The sequence below is a fragment of the Osmerus mordax genome, chromosome 20 (assembly GCF_038355195.1).
Source record: "Osmerus mordax isolate fOsmMor3 chromosome 20, fOsmMor3.pri, whole genome shotgun sequence".
NCBI lineage: Eukaryota > Metazoa > Chordata > Actinopteri > Osmeriformes > Osmeridae > Osmerus > Osmerus mordax.
In genome coordinates, this window is record NC_090069.1 from 4,964,052 (window position 1) to 4,981,706 (window position 17,655).

The window sequence follows — 17,655 nt, forward strand, 5'->3', positions numbered from 1 at the left end:
ATACACAACAACGCCATCTAGTTGAAAAACTTGTCAACTGCATGACTTCAGAAGCCTTTGAGGACACTGGGAAAACTTGGACTGACAATTGTATATCGTTCAAATTAGCATACATTTTGCAGTCGTTCTACAGATGTATACCTTTATTGAAGAAAATTGATACATCATGTAGGTTGAGGGCAGCGTGAGCAAGATAAACATAATTGCACAAATCAACTGTTGCAGATAATGGTGTTAAAAACATCAAGTTGCAACTTGGTCAGGATACTAGGTAGCATTCATTCATCATACTTTCAAACCAATCCAATTTTTATTTGATAGGCAATAAGGGATTGCATCATGGGAACATAAGGCAACTGCGTTTGAAAAACAAACCAATTAGTTCCAGGTCGATTTCCCTTTTTGAATATGGCTTTGAAATATATCCTAATCCAACAGCCCTTTGAAACTTTCTTCAAAAGGTATCCATGCTCCACCACCCACCTATAAACTGGACTGCAAACGAGTGACTAAACTGACTGACCACCAGTTCAATTATTTTCCAAATGTGTTGATCTGGAGGAAGATGTCATTAACACAACTCAGGCTTCTGCAACATAATTCAGTTAAAGCCCCCAAACTTCCTTTGATTTACAACACATAAAACTAGTGCACTGTGTTCAACTGGGATCAAATCCCTTATTTTATGCCAATAGCCTTCTCAAGATTAAATATTCAGCTTCAGAGTTCAATTAGTGCTAGGTTTGTAAATCCTTTACAAGTAGACAAAATAATGGGTAAACCATATATACTACCAGTGATTTGCTACAATTCCAGTACTATATTTGTCATTATAAGGAGTGTACCAAGTACCAAGAACAGCAGCAGAGCTAAATAGGTTTTTCACAAATATGGTGTCCGAGACATCCAGCTTTGCGAGAGGAGTTTGACTGTAGTGTTGGTGAATTCATAGAAAGTGCGAGCCAATTGCAAACCTGATAACTTTGTCAAGTATATAGTTACTATACAGTACTATACAGTTGCATACCGTTTTCCCTAAATGCTGAGCTATAGAACACATCCCTTCTGACTGAGCAACATTGTGAAAAGAGAAAACCTATGAACTCACTGGGGTGTAATGATGCAATGAGTCACAAGGCAACAAGTCACTCGTCAATGAGGCATAAATCAAACTGAGGGAAGTGAAATTATTTTAAGTGGAAATGTACAAAGGCAAAAGTTTCTTTTCGTTTGCTTGCATCATGTGGTACTGTATCAAATTGGACTGTATTGCAATCAATTGGGGAGGAAGCCGAAAGGCTATCGTGAACCCATGCCTTGTGTATAAATACAGTAGTGGGCTCTCACCTGAGGTTTACACCCATAAAAAAACAAAACAACAACAACAAAAAAACACGAATTGCATTCTACACAACAAACATCTCTGTTTAGAGGGTAGATTGGAGCTCTTCCAATCACAGGCCATCGATAGAGTCAATTCCTTTTAGAACGTCGTACAGCTGCTTGGGTAAGATCACATAGCCCTCTCCCAGTGTCAAGTCCCTCTTCGCTCTCTGGAACTCTCCCACAGCTTTGAGTCTCTTCAACTGACGCTCTTGACGACGGCACTTCTGTTGAGAAGTTTTAAGCTTCTTCCTCAATTTGTCCAGCTGTTCCTCCAGCTGCTCGATGCGTTTCTTCTGCTGGACAGAGTCCTCCACTGTGTAGTTGTGGTCGCAGGTGACCGACATGCTGTGGGGCAGATCAGGGTTCTTCAACTGGGGCACAGCAGCGTCGGTCTCCTCTGGTTGCAGCCCCTGAGGCTCCAGAACCTGGGTCTCTTCCGAGTCTGAGAGAGGGAGGGTCAGATGGAAGTCCATCTCAGGTGTGAATGAGTCCTCCAGGGATTCTGACTATGAGAGAATACATGGAGGGACATGGGTCAAGTTAAATATTTTCTGTCAAATCTGTCAAAACTCTTCACCTTCTCAGCTCACTATGTCAATTACCTTGATTTGTAATTTACTTAAACAAAAGAGTGAAGGCACTGCATTTTCTTTCAAAACTCTGTTGTTGCACTCTCGTTTGAAGCAGTCTTTGGTGAAGTGCTGAGAACAGATATTGCTGTATTTTGTCGGTTTGAAGTTGTTTCTTCTCATTGCTGCAATCCATTTTCCACAGACGTCTGGTCGAGCTAGAGGAAACCTTCAATAAATAAAACGAAAGCCTCTAAGAAACAAACTCCACACAATAAATTATGTAAAATATAAGATACGAATCATGAACAGAAAACAGCTAGGTAGGAAACTGTTGTATCATATTCAACCTTCACCGTAATTTCTATGCAATTTAACTCTTATGTCAACGAGCTGTGTTACCATTAGCTGGCTGGCTAGAGCTAGCTATACATCACAAGCCAAAGCAAGTAGCATTGTACGCATGCAATTGCCAGCTGACTTTTCCCTCATAGCTGATCGGAAACTAGCAAATTAACTTACTTGTGAAATGAAATGTTTTTATCTTTGTGATATCTATTTTTACACCCATATGCAGAGCAGGACTGGACCATTGCTACAATCGCGAGTCGCTGACAAAATTGACAACTTTAGTGGCGTGTCCCTTCTTGTTTTCACGTTCTCAGTATAGCTAGCTAGCTAGCTAACTAATTGTCCTTCTTGGCGAGGTCCCTTCCTTCCAAATTCTGCTATGGCTGCAGTTGGGAGGAAGCCGGTTGGTTCGGAGTTAATCACATGATCATATTTCCGCAATCTGATTTGCTGATATCCTTTTCATTTGATCAATCAGAAATCAGAATAATGGGAACGTTATCAGGTGTAATGATGGATGCGTTTTACTCAAGTAGGCCTATAATTCGTGTAATCTAAACACATTAGAGATTAAAGAGACTAAACACATTGTCAGGTACAGCTATAACAATAAGACGTACCATAATGGAATATATATAAATAAGACAGAATATAAGACAGTATATGCGTTTAAATGACAAAATTAAACAACATTTCAACACAATAAAAGTGTTCGTGTCTTGATGAATGTACACAATGTATTGGTTATGGATATCACGTTAAGAATATGGGTTCTGCTCGTGGAATAACATTTTAGTTTAGTAAGAAACGAAAGACAAAGTGTTATTTAGTCTTAACAGCATACTGTATCATTTGTCCACTGGGCGGTGATATAACACCATACTTCAAACTCCAGGAGGATCTCTGACAAATATTGTGTGGAGGATTACATTAAATCAGAATCCTGCATCATATTCATTAAGATTGTACAGGCTTAGTCAGTTCTCTCAGGTTGTCATTTTTTAATCACCATCGAAACAAATTTAATGTTTTGCCTGAAACCAAATGGCTATATTTCACTATTGAAATGATGATCAAGCTTCATTGGCCCATATGAAAAGGTCCGGAAACATAACCACGAATAAAACACTTGTACAATGTCAGCAACAGACATTTCTCAATAAGTAAATGGTTTCGTAACTATCTAAACAGAAAATCTGACTGCTTTTCCAAGGGAACATTTTAATCTGAACTATAAATACTTAAGGCCCAAATCCATGTAATTTCAAATTACCTAGAGGAACAGAGAAGCTTAACTCCAAGGCTATTTATGTGGTTTTTTTTGCACATTAATTTGCATGTCTCTATTGACATGTAATTACTGTAATACCCACCTACATCAGGAATTAGTTGAGATAAAACCCTCAAACAGCACCTATGCTGTCAGAGACCAGACTCACAAGCACTTGTGCTTTGCAGTCACATAACAATTTCTAGAGAAGTCTTCTGGACACAATAGGCCACTTTATCAAGGTAAAATCTCCCAGGTCCGTTCTTGTTATACCTCAGGATTCTGGTCGGGGCTCAAACGTCATTCTGATCACTTAAAACAACGCCATTCATCATTTATTGAACTTACCCTAAAGGCAAGTTGCTGCCTTGCACACTGAAATAGCTGCAATTGTGTAGCATTTCACCCCACCCAAGGTGTGAGCTGTTAGACAAAGAAATGGTTTGCACAAATATTTCAGGAATAGAATGGCCTGTGGCAGCCTCCTCAATTGTTGCAAGACTTATCTAAGGGCGTGTATGAAAGAACACACACTCCCATAACCGTACTCCTTGGGTGTGAAGTCTAACAGAGGAATTGACGCATATGTGGGGCATTTCTCAACTAAAATTGATAAAATCCTGGTTCCATAAAATACATGTTTTGTAGTGAAAGAGAGGGTGTTTGTTTTTTATAAAGGTAAGTCAACATAGAAGATACAACATTTTGTATTCATTTGGAGGGTTTATCTTTTCTATTAACTGAAATAAACCAATCAGGACTCTTGGTGGCTGAATCTACACAATCAACAGTATACGCATTTGACATCAAACAGCACCACATCTACTGGTGGCAGCAAGACTAAAATGGAGTTTCAAAAAAGTAGAAATGCATAATTAGTATTTCTCTCGCATTGATGCTTATTATGTGCATTTGTGTTATTTTCAGTGGATTTAAACTGGCAATGCTTTAACTGTAAAAACTCTTTAATTTGATTATTTACCAACACTCAAGGCCCCCCTAGGCAAACACTTCAAGATGTAAACAAAAAAAATCTTATTCCAGAGATTTCTCCTCCTGCAGTTCAACTGCGTGTGATATTCTTTTTTATTTCTGTCTACACGCTCTCGTTTTTTGCAGTTCACCAGATTTCAAGCTCGCCCTAACCTACTGATAGCTGATGGCATTTCTCCCTGCTTATTATGTACACTGTGTGATTGTTGACCATGTGCCCTTCCCACACAACTGCTGCTAAGTATGCAGCTGTTGTGAGCAACCAGTGATCCAAGTTGATGCTTCGCAAAGGCTGTTTATCCATTCATTGGATGGATCCTAGTAGGTGGTGACAGTACGACAGCAGGAAATTACTAATTGTGGTTGTACAAAATGACCTAGTTTGGATAACTATCAAGCAGACTCCACCTGATAAAATGGTAAACACAGTACAGTAGCATGAGAACTTGTTTTTTTTTATCTACCATGGGAGTTACCTTGGGAGTTAGGTTTGTAATTGTTGGATACAAGTTGTAATTATGGTGGTAGATGTTTGTTAAAGGATTGTTGAAGCACTTACAAGGTTATAATTTGCAGACCTGACCAGTGTTGACCAGTGCATTTTTCATCCTAAAGACCATGTTTGTGAATTACATATAGTTGCTAGTCTTTGTGATAAATCACAACAAATGTCTCATAAAAACTGGTGCAATGTCCATACCAGTTTAAATGGTCAATTTGTCAGTCATTTGGGTATGAACATTACAAGCCAATGCTGTACTCCTGATTATTTTATATTTTTTAAAGTGCCTGAAAACATCCATTGCATTTACTGAAGCTTACATGTGGTGCTTTTACAGCGAAACCGTCTGTTAATGTATAATTAAAAGAGACATGTGGTGGCAGGACCAAAGTAAATTAGGTCATTAACAACACTCCCTTCACGAGGGAATATAGAGGTGTGCTTTGGCTTGTTCTCCTGAAGCTGCATGGAGGAGATATTTCTCCCCTCCATCCCCCAGTAGGGGACATCGAGGCATGAGAACGTGTGGCTCCAGTCTGTGATCAGTCATTTGCTCACAGGCTGGACTGAGACCATGAGCTCAGAAGAGCCCTGGCCAAGGGAAGCTGATGTCATAGCAGCTGATAACAGCTTTCAGATGTGTTTTTGCCTGCTGTGGCCAGCGCAAGGACGACTTATTCCATTACACATTGCAGAGGCATTGGCGGAGCAAGCCGCCTTCTCGCCAAATAATCTCCCAGTGATGTCACAATTGATGTGTGGGTGTAGGGGGACGTGCTGGAACAACACAGGGGCCGAGCCAAGAAGTCATTTGAATGGTTGTAGTGTTGAAAACCACAACAGAGAATAGTCAATAGTAATGTAAACACAAAAAGTCAAAGACAATGTCTGAATGATTGAATTTGGCAAGTTTTCATGACTTGAGTTTTACAGGATTTAGTTAAAAAAAAGTCCTCCTGGTTACTTAATATATTGACGTCAAATTTCAGGACAATGGCCATGAATTGTTGGTGTTTTGGAGTTAATTGTTGAAGTTGTATCAGAAAGTCACCCAAGCCCAGAGCTCAGTGTAGTGCTCTATCATGTCAAGGTTCCCCTTGGAAACCGGGAAAATATTTGGCTGAACTTTTTACAGGCCTAAGCTAGCATTGAAACCAGCTTGCCCATCATTAAAAGAAAACTGACGCTCCTGTGACACAGCTGGTCCAGTCCTAATTTAATTACTTCTGTTAAAACAAATAAGAATCGTCACTGAACTTGTGAAGACAGCGAAGTCTCTCCAAACTTTATATCATTTAGGTTTAAACCTTAAACATACAGTTTGAGGCTGCTATTTCTTTAGTAATGTGTTTAGATTGAATCGGACCAAGACCTCATTACTAGAACAATGGATGTACAGTATTTTTATGAAGTTTCCTTGACTTTGAACAAAGCTATTTATTTGCCTTTATTTAATGATGTATTGTCCCTGTAAAAACATTCATACTTTACTCTCTTTGCTACATATTCATTCTACAGTTCATCTTTGAGTTCTAAGTGTATCAGACCAATTTCTAGTGGTAGACGAAGAGGTGCTTGGGATAATGGGATTATTACATCAGTGATAAGATAGACTTTACTTATGTTATTAAGTAAGTAATTAAGTAGTTCACCTTCTATGTTGTTTCAATGAAATTAAACAAATGGCATTTCTTATTCCACCAGTTAGCATGTTAGCTGCATGACATAGGCTATTTCTAAGGTTTATGGTTATAGCCTGGCTCTTTCCATTTCAAAACAGCTTACATGAACCATGCATGAAGCTATCGCTTTCAAAATCAATAAAGAAACTAAAGTGCAAAGAGCTGAACTCTACTTTACAGCTCATTTTCACCATATGAAAATCATTTATTCACAATTACAAAGGTTTTGAGGTTTAAGTGTCAAGGGGTCTCTGGAGAAAATACCGACGTATCTTTTACTATCCCGTTTCCCCTCCAGCGACCCCTGACCTCACGTCATGTTCTGATGCTGTGAAATATTGGACATTGAATGCCGTATATGAAACCATGTATTTATGAATAACATCAAGCCAGGATAAGATGCAGCCTTTAAGATGAACAATGTTGCTTTTCATTGTAGTCTGTAAAAAGAAATATACAAATTGACCATCATCTTTACTATTAGTGCCTTCTCAAGGACATTACATTAAAAAATCTGACTGGCAAAACGTAGCCATTCTCTTTCCAGTGCTTTCACCCTCTATTTATTTAAGAGAAGACATGCTTGCATGTGTCTCTATGTAACAGCTATGGAAACCTAACAAGGTGTCAAGTAAAATGTGTAATAATTGGCAGTGACATCCACAGTTTGACATTGTGAATGATCACTGTCTGAACCAACTCATCATGCCAGCTACTTCTGAGCTCCCAGAATGCATTGCTCTGTTCACATTAGATCATGAGTCTCTATGGCTCTGTCCCAAAGTGAATGTGTGGGGGAACTGTTCTGGGTTTTCTGTGACTCGCAATGCCACTACTATTTCAGCACCCGGGGCAAAGTGGGTGGAACGTAAAGTAGGGTGTCAGTATACAGAGTTCTTAAAGCTGCACATGGCACAACTGTTGGAAAGGAATATACAAGAGCCATAATTCAAGATACTTTTAGTTACAAGTGTCAAATCTCCTAGGAGAGCACAATTATTATGCAAAATGACAAACAATGCAACTTGCAAAACCTATCTCAGATTTCAGTATATTTGTGCACATCATTATGCACACATAACAAATCAACTATTGTTTAAATTATTTTGTTAACAGTTGTGTTACCTTTGATCTGTATGGACAAAATAATCACTTCAGTGAAATTATTCACAGAAAGAATCTTATGAATGTGACCTTTTGTACCTCTAAACATCTGTTGCTAGGCAATCCAGGTGTATGTAGCCTACATTATTATGCTATACTTTAAGAATTATTAATGCGTGTTATTCTCTCGTGGATCATGTGGGTTAAAAAGATTGTTGGTGCTCCACCTTTTGAGTTACTATTAACGGTGTGCTGCAACCTTTAAAGCACACTCTATCCCGCCCAAAGCAAACACACATTATTGATCTATTCTCTCTCTCTCTCTCTCTCTCTCTCTCTCTCTCTCTCTCCCCCCATCTCTCTTTCTCTTGCTTTCCTTTTCAAGGGAGCATAATAACAAGTCACTGTAAAAACCAAGGAAAACCCAACGTGTCACACTTCCTGTATAGCCTAAAGAAAAGGTGCCCCCTATTTTACTGATTAATTATGAAGCGATACCACTGCAGATGACTCATGGTTAAGAGGGGGAATGTGATGCAAGGCTAAATGAATTACCATGCTAATGTGAACCTGGGTTTAAGAATACTTAACTAATACTGGGGAAATAACAGCAGTTTCTAAAGGCCTGTGTGGTAAAAAAAAAAAAGAAAGAAGTAGTACACTGATTTTGTACTGTCTCCATTTCCCCAGTCCTGGGCGGAAAAGACAAGATGGAGGGCCATCTTCGACCAGGAAATCCAGTCTTCCATGACTGTGTGGGAAGTGAATGTGGGTGGAGGCAGGGAATTACTCACAGCCTCATAAGGGCGAGCCACTACACTTCTGAGAAGTAGACTAGAGCAGATCACCCCAAGCAGGCAATGTAGACAACCACCCCCCCCCCCCCCAACACATCCACAGTTACTAAACTCTATCCATACACAGCTGGTTATGTGCAAGAAAATACAAGCAAACAATGATCATTCTGAGGATTATGTTCAGGCCCTGATCTAATATTCTACTGTTCAACAAACACAATATCCTACTATATTTCCCTGATGGTTTACCTATATTGAAGAGAGGTACTTGATAATGTTTAACAGAGTGGTAACTGTCAGCATATTACAAGGGTCATACACCCATCGGTTTCATTTACACTGACAGACAAAGCCATTTTTCAAAATGTCTTGTTCTTCTACTTCTTCAAAGACAGCTTGGTTTGAGTCATTGTATGCATACTGTACTCTCTCACACAGTGGATTTCTCCTCGGTACCCCTGTCTAGGGATAGAAACAATAGATAGTGATGTTTTGTTTCAGAATGACCCAAGGCCATTCCATGTGTTTTACTAGAAACCAGGGGCCGTTTTATAGGAAACCCTTTCAGACACGGCTGCAGGCTGTAGAGGGCAGTGTGGAGCATAGTGAAATGGGGACATAAAATGTTTTATTTCAGCATAACAAAATACCCATATTACATAAGAATAGCCAAAAGTATATTCTGAAAGGTTAGCCTTGCCTTGAGGTGGCATTCGTCTGGTGTAGAACAGGTGGTTTGGAACAACACTTGATATGAAGAAGCCTGGCCTCTTGAGAATTGTAAGCCTTCATGAAGCCCTTAGAACAAAACAGTGTCCACACCAGTCTCCTAACAGGATTCTACTTTCTCTATTATTTATCTCTCTACTGTAAAGGGATAAGATGTTTGGCATGCATGCTACCATGCATCACCCTGGTGCAAAAGCAGTTTCAGTTCCCCCTTATACGTGTTTTCTTTACCAGTAAGGAGCTCTGATAAAACATACAGTACGAGATGTCTTTGAATGTTACATACTCGCTCTTGTTACAGTTACAGATGACATCAAGGATGGCTTTGTGCAGTTTACCTTTGTGCAATTATTTTTGCCTGTACACTTCTCACATAACAACTTCAAACTATATACTAACACCCTCCACATGTAATGGGGATTCACAGATTACCTCACCCTCATTCCAAGAAGACGACATGCTAATCTGCTAATCTTAGTAATTGTATTAGTCTAATGTTTAACAAAATTAAGATAACAGCAAATACATCAGTTGGTTAACTTTGCGTCATAATGCAGACCTCTTTAATAGATTTTAAGATGTCACTGAAACCCCTTGATGACACAAGTTAAAACATGTTTTCAGAAACCTTTTATTTTAGATTAAAAAAACATTCAAGGAAACGATGAACACTTACAGCATATTGTAAACCCGAACAATCAGTGAAAACAGTTATATAAACCAAGGCAAGTCGCCCTGTTGGTCATTTTCTTCCGCGCACACACTATGTGGCTGTGTTCTTACAGAAGCAGATATGAAATCGTTGATTGGATGAAATTTGACAAGAGCTATGCAGGTTATCCTGTAGACCTCACCATTACCAACTCATTAATAGGTAATGAATGGATATTCACAGAACTGTAAATATGTCAATTCTTCAACATGCCCCCATCTAATGCAGAGCGGGTGCTTCAAGTCCAATGACATACACACTACTATACCTATAACCTAGTCTATAGGTATAAATAACTATCCTTTATCTTTGGCATGATCTACAGGGCTGAATGTTTAGAGATTAAGGGGACCTCTCACATGTTGGAAAGAATACAAGTTAAAGGGGTTACATTTTCAACCAGGCTCTGTGTGCCAAGCCCACTATAAAATGTTCAACTGATGCCAACAGTGGCTCAAAGACAGTGCTTGTTTGCTAGACATTCCTTCAAAACCATGTAAAAACACTTCAAGATTAGGTATTGAAATGAATGCAGTCTTAGAGGCAAACGCCAATGTTTCCAGAAGGAGAGTGCAGTTTGTCGGGAATCAAAGAGTCATACACTGTTTTTCAATTTAGATGTAACTTTGTGGTAGATTTTTTTATATCTGACATTGAAATGGGAGAAAGAAATAGCCTTAAACTCTCAAATACAATTTCACTGAAACTGACACAAATAACTTTATCCATCAAAGAGTAGTGTCGCCAAGTAAACACACTTTTGCACAAAAAGATAACGAACAGCTCCTCATCATCGACCGTAATAAATAAACTGGAAATATAGAAATAACATGAACAAGTTATTTTCGCCTATTCAAATTCATCCTTGTACTTACGAACTTTGAATACATTTTATACAAAAATATAATTAGTGACATCAAAAGCCTTATTCAAGTTCAAAAATAAATATTTCATTGACACTCCAAAACAACTATTTGACAGCTTTGAATGTCTGTCTGTTGTCATTTTTTATTTGTTCCCAAATTGATGTGAATAAAGTTGTACATACAGTATACCGCCATTTAGACACTGTCTTTTTAGTAAAATAAATTCAGTGCACCAAAAATGTAATATAACTTACAGTATAGATTTGATGAATGTTTAAGCATCAATTAACACAATAGGTATATTTCAATGGTCTTGTTTGGTCAACGTTATCACACTTCTTGTCAAGGTAAGTAAACTAAAAGTATAGCAAATAATGGGTGGACAGTCATATTCTATTTGCTTGCACTATTTAGTAATAAAAAAAGAAAAAGATAAAGTATCAAATAGTTTTCAGAAACATCACACTGTACACAGTCCATGTCAAAACCACAGATAAATATTAGACATGATTTAATGTTATTACTTATGTGCAATATCATATTTCCCAAAAGTGTCAACAAGACACTAAAAACATCCTGTGCATTTTCATTACACAGGCAACATAAATATCAAAGATAGATTTTGCATAAATAAATTGCTCCAGAAATTTAGTAAGACTAATTCCTCTTTTACTGATCAAAAGCCCTTAACGTCTTCAGTCTAGCTTTACTGAGCTGCGTCCCTTTTGTTATACCAAAGGTCCTTAAATTCAGCAACTTAAACACCAATTTCTCTCAAAGTATCTTTCTGACACAGTGTTCTCCAAGGTTAACACAGTATCAATGCTTAAGATTAACGCATGGCATATGTTCTTGATCCGTCAAAACTGATCCTCCAAGTACTAGATGTAAATACAGTGCAAAAGGTCTTTGCTTTGAATGAAAGATAATTTTAACAATGCACTGGCTTTAAATAACATCCAATAGTAATCTATTACTATCATGTATGATATTGTACAAAGGTATGGTCTCTTTTAACTAGTCTATCACCAGGAACTGCAGTCTCACATTAACACAGTCATTTAGTACACATTTAGAGTTGAAATACTCTTTAAGCTTTATCATCAAAAAGTAGATTTTCTTTTACCCCATACACACATTGTACAATACTAAACAAACATAATTATGCTATCATTGACACAAGATGATTCAAACAAATGGGAAAACTACACTGTTATCACACACCAAATTACAACCAATATCGTTGTTAATCAACATTGGGTTATTTCAACAAATCTTTTGAAAATCCAAAGAAATTCCATTTGCCGTAACTTTGATGCACGTGTATACACAGTATACTTCACGTAAAACTGTGCATCCTTTGTTCGGTTTGGTACAGCCGATAATAAAGGTAAGGTAATTTCATACTCCACTGACCAAAAAAAAAAGGAATCGCAGACAGCAGTTCAAAGGTCACCCCAGATGCAACATCCATCGTCTGCTGAACTATATGAAATATCTTCAATGAAAGGGTGATCAAAAAAAGAGGCTCCCCATTCTACGATGAAGCATACATCGCAGATTCATCCTAAATGTTTAATACCCTTGTAGTATTGGTGTCTTTGACTTCCTGTAAAACAGGAAGCAGCCCACGTCCCACTCCTTTTGCCCTGCGCTTATTCGTTCTACCTGATTCGATACTACTGAGGGCGCATTCTTGTTTTCCCCTTTCCCCGTTTACCACTTCTTACCACGTTTCCCTTTTGATTTACCTTCTGGATGAGCATGAATATATCTCTGTTGGGTGAAATCCCATTTTTAAAAGCACACTGTAGCAGAAATAGGTGTCAAGTGAAGGTGGATGTGTATAGTCAAACGCAACAATTTTACTGTGTTGCGAGAATTTTGACCAGAGACGAGACACGACGGTGGGGTTGTCCCCATCTCTACCTAGGCATATTTCGCTTACTATCCAAACGCTCGTTCCCCACACCGTGGTTCCTTTGCAAACACGGACTCAGAGCAGATCAGATTTTGTAAAAAAAAAAAACTGTTCTCACCAGAGTTGCTCAGCAGCTGGTGCTGTCCCCTCTCTTGGCCATAGTGGCTGAGCTCACTGTAATCTGGCAACCATTGGTGACATGATTCATAACTTTCTGTTTGAGCTGTGCCACCTGCTCGCGCAGGATGCCGGCGGTGGAAGCCAGGTCGGAGTTCTGGGTCTTCAGCACCTTGACTTTCTCCTCCAGTCGCGAGATCCTCTCCAGCTTCCTCTTACGGCACTTGGAGGCGGCGATGCGGTTCCGTAGCTTCTTCCTCTCGGCTTTGATCCGCTCCTGGGTCTCCAGGTCGATGGGGGAGAGGGAGGGTGGTGAGCTGGTGGGGTCCCCCGGAGGGTGGGGTACCTCTGGGACAGTCTGGGGGGCATCCAGACCCCTATTGTGAGGATGGGCACCCTGCCCCAGTCCACTGTGCCCAGAGCCATGGCCTGCAGTGGGATAGGGCATCTGGCTCCCAGGGTACGATGAGGACACTGTGATCTGACCAGGGTTGTAGCTGCCCAAGTTTGTATAGATGGGCATCTCTCCGCTCGACATGATGTTTCTCTGGTAAGGAGACTGGATGGAGGAGGAAGGCGACATGGGTCCTCCAACAAGCTGGTTCTGTTTATGGAGGTCAGCCAGGGCCTTGACGAATCCATCAGCAAAGCCCTCCTGTTCGTTGGTCGCCTGGTTCCTGTACATGAAAGGGTTGGTGCTGGAGTTGGGCACCGGGCTGGTTGTTACCAGACCCTGGTTAGACTGTATGATCAGGTGCTCAAGGTCAGGTGACGCCAGCTTCAGTAGGTTCATATCTGTCGAGGGCATTAGCGAGCTGTTTGTGTTACTGTTAATCCCAAGATTATTGGGATTGATATTGCCATTGCTACCATGCTGGCCATGTAAGAGTTTTAGACCAGAGGGGGTCCCGACGACACCTGAGAAATGATGTGCCGCCATGTTTTTCTTACTCAGCATCTTGTGTCCCTGGTAGCGTTCATACTCTGGAATATGTCCAAAGTTTTGAACACTTTGAGTGTCATCGTGATAAAAAGGGGTTTCCATTTTACCCGTCATTGAAACAGTAAAACTGAATCTTCATAATCTGATTATCAGGTGTAAGTCTCTTGTACGTTTCCCACAGAGACGTCAACTTTAAGGCCGTTGAGAGTTTTTGCGGGGCGATGTTCCTTTTTGATATTGATCACCTGTTTAAACGATAAACAAAAACAAACTTATTATATAATTGATAAATACGTGGTAGTGTCGTTAGCTCGTTGGTCAGAGCAACAAGCTGTTGTTAGATAGGCTTCTGAATTTTAAAGTAGCTTAGTACCAACACATCCAGCTTGGTACTTGGAGGAGGAAACAACTTATTCCATAATACAAAGTCAATAACATAAAACGCGCTGATAGGTCTACAAATGATCTTAATGGTTGGACTCCGTTAAACGGTGTAAGCTATCCGTATCTCAGAAATATTAATTGTATTTTATTTTAACCTAGGCCTATTTAATTCCATTCATAATGAAAAACAACTTACAAATAGCGAAGAGTCTTATGATCCGTGGATGACAGGAAAGCCCATAGCAAGTCAATGACAAGTTTACATTAACCTACTAACGTTTGAGAAATAATCTTCCCATGAAAAAATCCAATGACTCAACGGTCCCCGGTGAGTCGGATTAGTCAGACCGCCGAATTGTGACATAAAATACCATCCATCGTAGACACGTTACCCACGCAGGCTGGAAGCCGGTCGACTGTCTTCCTCTGTCCACAGATGATTTCGCTACGATATCCGCGTGTCCAAATACAAATTCTGTTTACAGACGTCAATGGAAAATTAAAGTAATCCAGCTGATTCTGTGTGATATTTCACTGTCTTTAAATATAAAACTGACATGACAGTAATGCTAAGAAATACTCGCGTCCTTGCCTCTGGTTGCGTTTCCTCATACACTGAGCTCAATTCGCTAGCTGCTGTCAGTTCCACTGTGGGACTTTCTGTTTGGCCGATTACTAATAGGCTACCATACGCCCTTTCTCTACAGTTCCTGAAACTGCTCTGCATAGATGTCACACATTTACTGACGCCTCCTCCGCTCCGTTCAAAGGTTTCCTTTTATTGGTCATTTGGACGGCGCGTTTTTAACAATATATAATGTGATTTTAATGAGTAATAGCCTACAAATGTAGCCTATAGGTGAGAACTTCTATGAATATGAAGTGCTCCAAATGCGCTATACGCGAAACGTCTGAAGTCTTGGCTACTGGAAGGTTCTCCTGTTCTTGCATCGACAAGTAGGCCTTTTGAAATATGTAGATCCAACACAAAATCCATAAATATTTTGAAGCTCAAAAAATGTGCATGCGAAGACAAATGAAGCCTTGCCAACCCATTTTTCGTTTGAGAAAAATAGGCGCAGGTGCTTTCCACACATTGCTATAATTCCCGTTACGCTCTCACTTACCACAAATCTTGATATATCCAACCTAAGGTATAATCTTTGAATATGCTTTATTTCTCATTGAGAATGACTGGATTGACTGCATGGAAAGGACTCTCCGCCCTCAATCAGGAAAAGGGGGTGTTTTCGGCAGCTTCCAGGAAGAGCCTATTATAATGTGCTGTGGATGGTTGAGGACAGTGTCAATGCCGAGTGCCATGGCACATTCCCTATACTCACGGCTGCAGAGCTGGCCGGGAGGCCAGGCTTGTTGTTCTAGTTCATATTAGTTGGAGAGTCTGAAGGTGATTCGCTCTAGTTTGTTATTCAACCCCGAGGTGAGAAGCATTTTTAATGATCATTATAGTCTCCTTCAAGGTCAATCAAAGATGACAAAAGAGTTGTCATGCACTACTTATTATTTACTGCTGTTGCTAGTTAGACATACTATTATTGCAGCTCACCTCTGACAAAGATGGGGTCTATTATATCGAACAGAAGTGCAAGAGTCAGGGAGTTTCAGCAATGTTGGCCCTGAAATACATAACAAAAATATGTATGCTTGCTACTGTATTTTTGGTATGTTTACATTTAATCAGTTCCAATTAAACATAATTTGACAGCACCCAAAAAAAGAATGAAAGAAGAGAAATGGAAGCAAGCTACTTAGACAAACGAAATGTGATCCTTTATGGATTACTGGGTTTGTGTGTATATTGTGTATATGATCAAATTGGACATAACTTTCATATAGAATGCCAGTCCATGTTCTATATTAATTCACACAACTTCAAGAAGCAAGAAATACACTGCCCAGTTGTCACTTCTAAACATCAAGAGCTAAAAAAAAAAGAAGCTCAATAATAATGTACAGAAAACCCCAGCTGTTTTCTCCAAACAGCCAGAGTTCTGTTTATTTACCAGTAGGGTGGCAACAAATATTTGTGGAATAAATTACTATATTCGGGACAAGGGCTTTGAACAGCTCATGAGGTAGTGTCTGAGAATGTAGAATAAACATTTATTTGCGAAGCTATTTGAGGGTAGCCAGGATTCTAGCCTGTAACTCATAGCAGAGCAAAGGCCCCGCCTGATTACAGTGAGTAGGCGCTCTGTCTGTCTCTTTCTTACTCTCTGTCTCTTTGTCTGTCTCTGTCTCTCTCTTTGTGTCTCTGTCTCTCTCTCCTACTCTCTCCCTCACTCACTCTCTGTCTCTTTCTGTCTCTCTCTCTCTTCCTACTCTTGTAGATATTTTTTTTATAACATATGTGCTTATGTGAATCACAATTAGTAGATCAGCTATTACTATCTAATCTTATGTCTTATTATCAATTCATATATACGTGTTCCTACGGTAACCTACTTTGTTCTGATGACAGTCACAGTTCTATGATGTAGTGTCCTGCCTGCCTATAATAACAAACACCTATTGGCTGTATATTATCTTTATTTTTCTGTATTCACTATAAACACCGTCCTCTGGCCTTCATGCCCCAGAGCGACTTTGCTAGTACCGCTGTGTATCAACTGATCATTTTATGTTGAAGTGTTTGTTAAACTCTTTCTCCAATCTTTAGATACAGATTTATAAATACTTCATGAACCCAGAACTCAACTGAACTCAGTCATTCGGTTAATGAAGAGATGGACAGAACACTTTCTTCATCACTCTCTCTCTCCCTCCCTCTCTCTGTCTCTCTGACTCTCTGTCTGTCTGTCTCTCTCTCTCTCTCTCTCTCTCTCTCTCTCTCTCTCTCTCTCTCTCTCTCTCTCTCTCTCACACACACACACACACACACACATTCTCTCTCTCTCTTTGTCTCTCTGTCTCTCACTCTACTGCTCTTTCTTAATCTCTCTCTTTCTCTCTCTCTCTCTCTCTCTCTCTCTCTCTCTCTCTCTCTCTCTCTCTCTCTCTCTCTCTCTCTCTCTCTCTTCTCTCTCTCTCTCTCTCTCTCTCTCTCTCTCTCTCACACACACACACACACACACACACTCACTCACTTTACTCACTCTCTCTCTCAATCTCTCTCTTTGCATGTGACTAATATCAGCAGTGCATAGTATTACAGCAATGCTAGTTACAACTCAGATACTTGACTGTTACAACACAGCACAATCAAGACAACTGACCTGACCTGAAATGTCTGCATATGTTTGTTTCTGACTAATGTGGATTTCTCTCTTTTAGTTACGTAAACTGTTTGATTTAAGGGAATTCCAGAA

The 17,655-nt window shown here is 39.6% G+C and overlaps 2 protein-coding genes across 3 annotated transcripts; both read right to left on the minus strand.

Annotated features, from left to right (window-relative positions):
* Positions 1–114: 114 nt before the first annotated feature.
* Positions 115–2,613, minus strand: thap1 (THAP domain containing, apoptosis associated protein 1). The gene is made up of 3 exons (XM_067258410.1): positions 2,478–2,613; positions 1,989–2,184; positions 115–1,892 (listed from the first exon to the last, which is right to left on the minus strand). Exons 1-3 carry the CDS (start codon positions 2,546–2,548, stop codon positions 1,455–1,457), a joined length of 705 nt encoding a protein of 234 aa, XP_067114511.1. The 5' UTR covers positions 2,549–2,613; the 3' UTR covers positions 115–1,454.
* A 7,391-nt stretch (positions 2,614–10,004) lies between these two features.
* Positions 10,005–14,956, minus strand: june (JunE proto-oncogene, AP-1 transcription factor subunit). 2 transcript variants are annotated; one of them, XM_067258561.1, is made up of 2 exons: positions 14,523–14,956; positions 10,005–14,187 (listed from the first exon to the last, which is right to left on the minus strand). In XM_067258561.1, exon 2 carries the CDS (start codon positions 14,054–14,056, stop codon positions 13,010–13,012), a length of 1,047 nt encoding a protein of 348 aa, XP_067114662.1. In that variant the 5' UTR covers positions 14,057–14,187; positions 14,523–14,956; the 3' UTR covers positions 10,005–13,009. The 2 variants fall into 2 exon arrangements, with proteins under 2 accessions (XP_067114662.1, XP_067114663.1); XM_067258562.1 differs by lacking the exon at positions 14,523–14,956 and adding an exon at positions 14,316–14,482.
* Positions 14,957–17,655: the final 2,699 nt, after the last annotated feature.

What these genes read in the sequence shown, in the direction of transcription:
- thap1 (XM_067258410.1), bottom strand. Translation starts at nt 2,548, where the DNA reads ATGGTCCAGTCCTGCTCTGCATATGGGTGTAAAAATAGATATCACAAA. An exon ending in AAAAACATTTCATTTCACAA is followed by an intron (nt 2,185 to 2,477) that starts GTAAGTTAATTT and finishes TATTTATTGAAG; the next exon opens with GTTTCCTCTAGCTCGACCAG. An exon ending in TAAGTAAATTACAAATCAAG is followed by an intron (nt 1,893 to 1,988) that starts GTAATTGACATA and finishes ATTCTCTCATAG; the next exon opens with TCAGAATCCCTGGAGGACTC.
- june (XM_067258561.1), bottom strand. Translation starts at nt 14,056, where the DNA reads ATGACGGGTAAAATGGAAACCCCTTTTTATCACGATGACACTCAAAGT.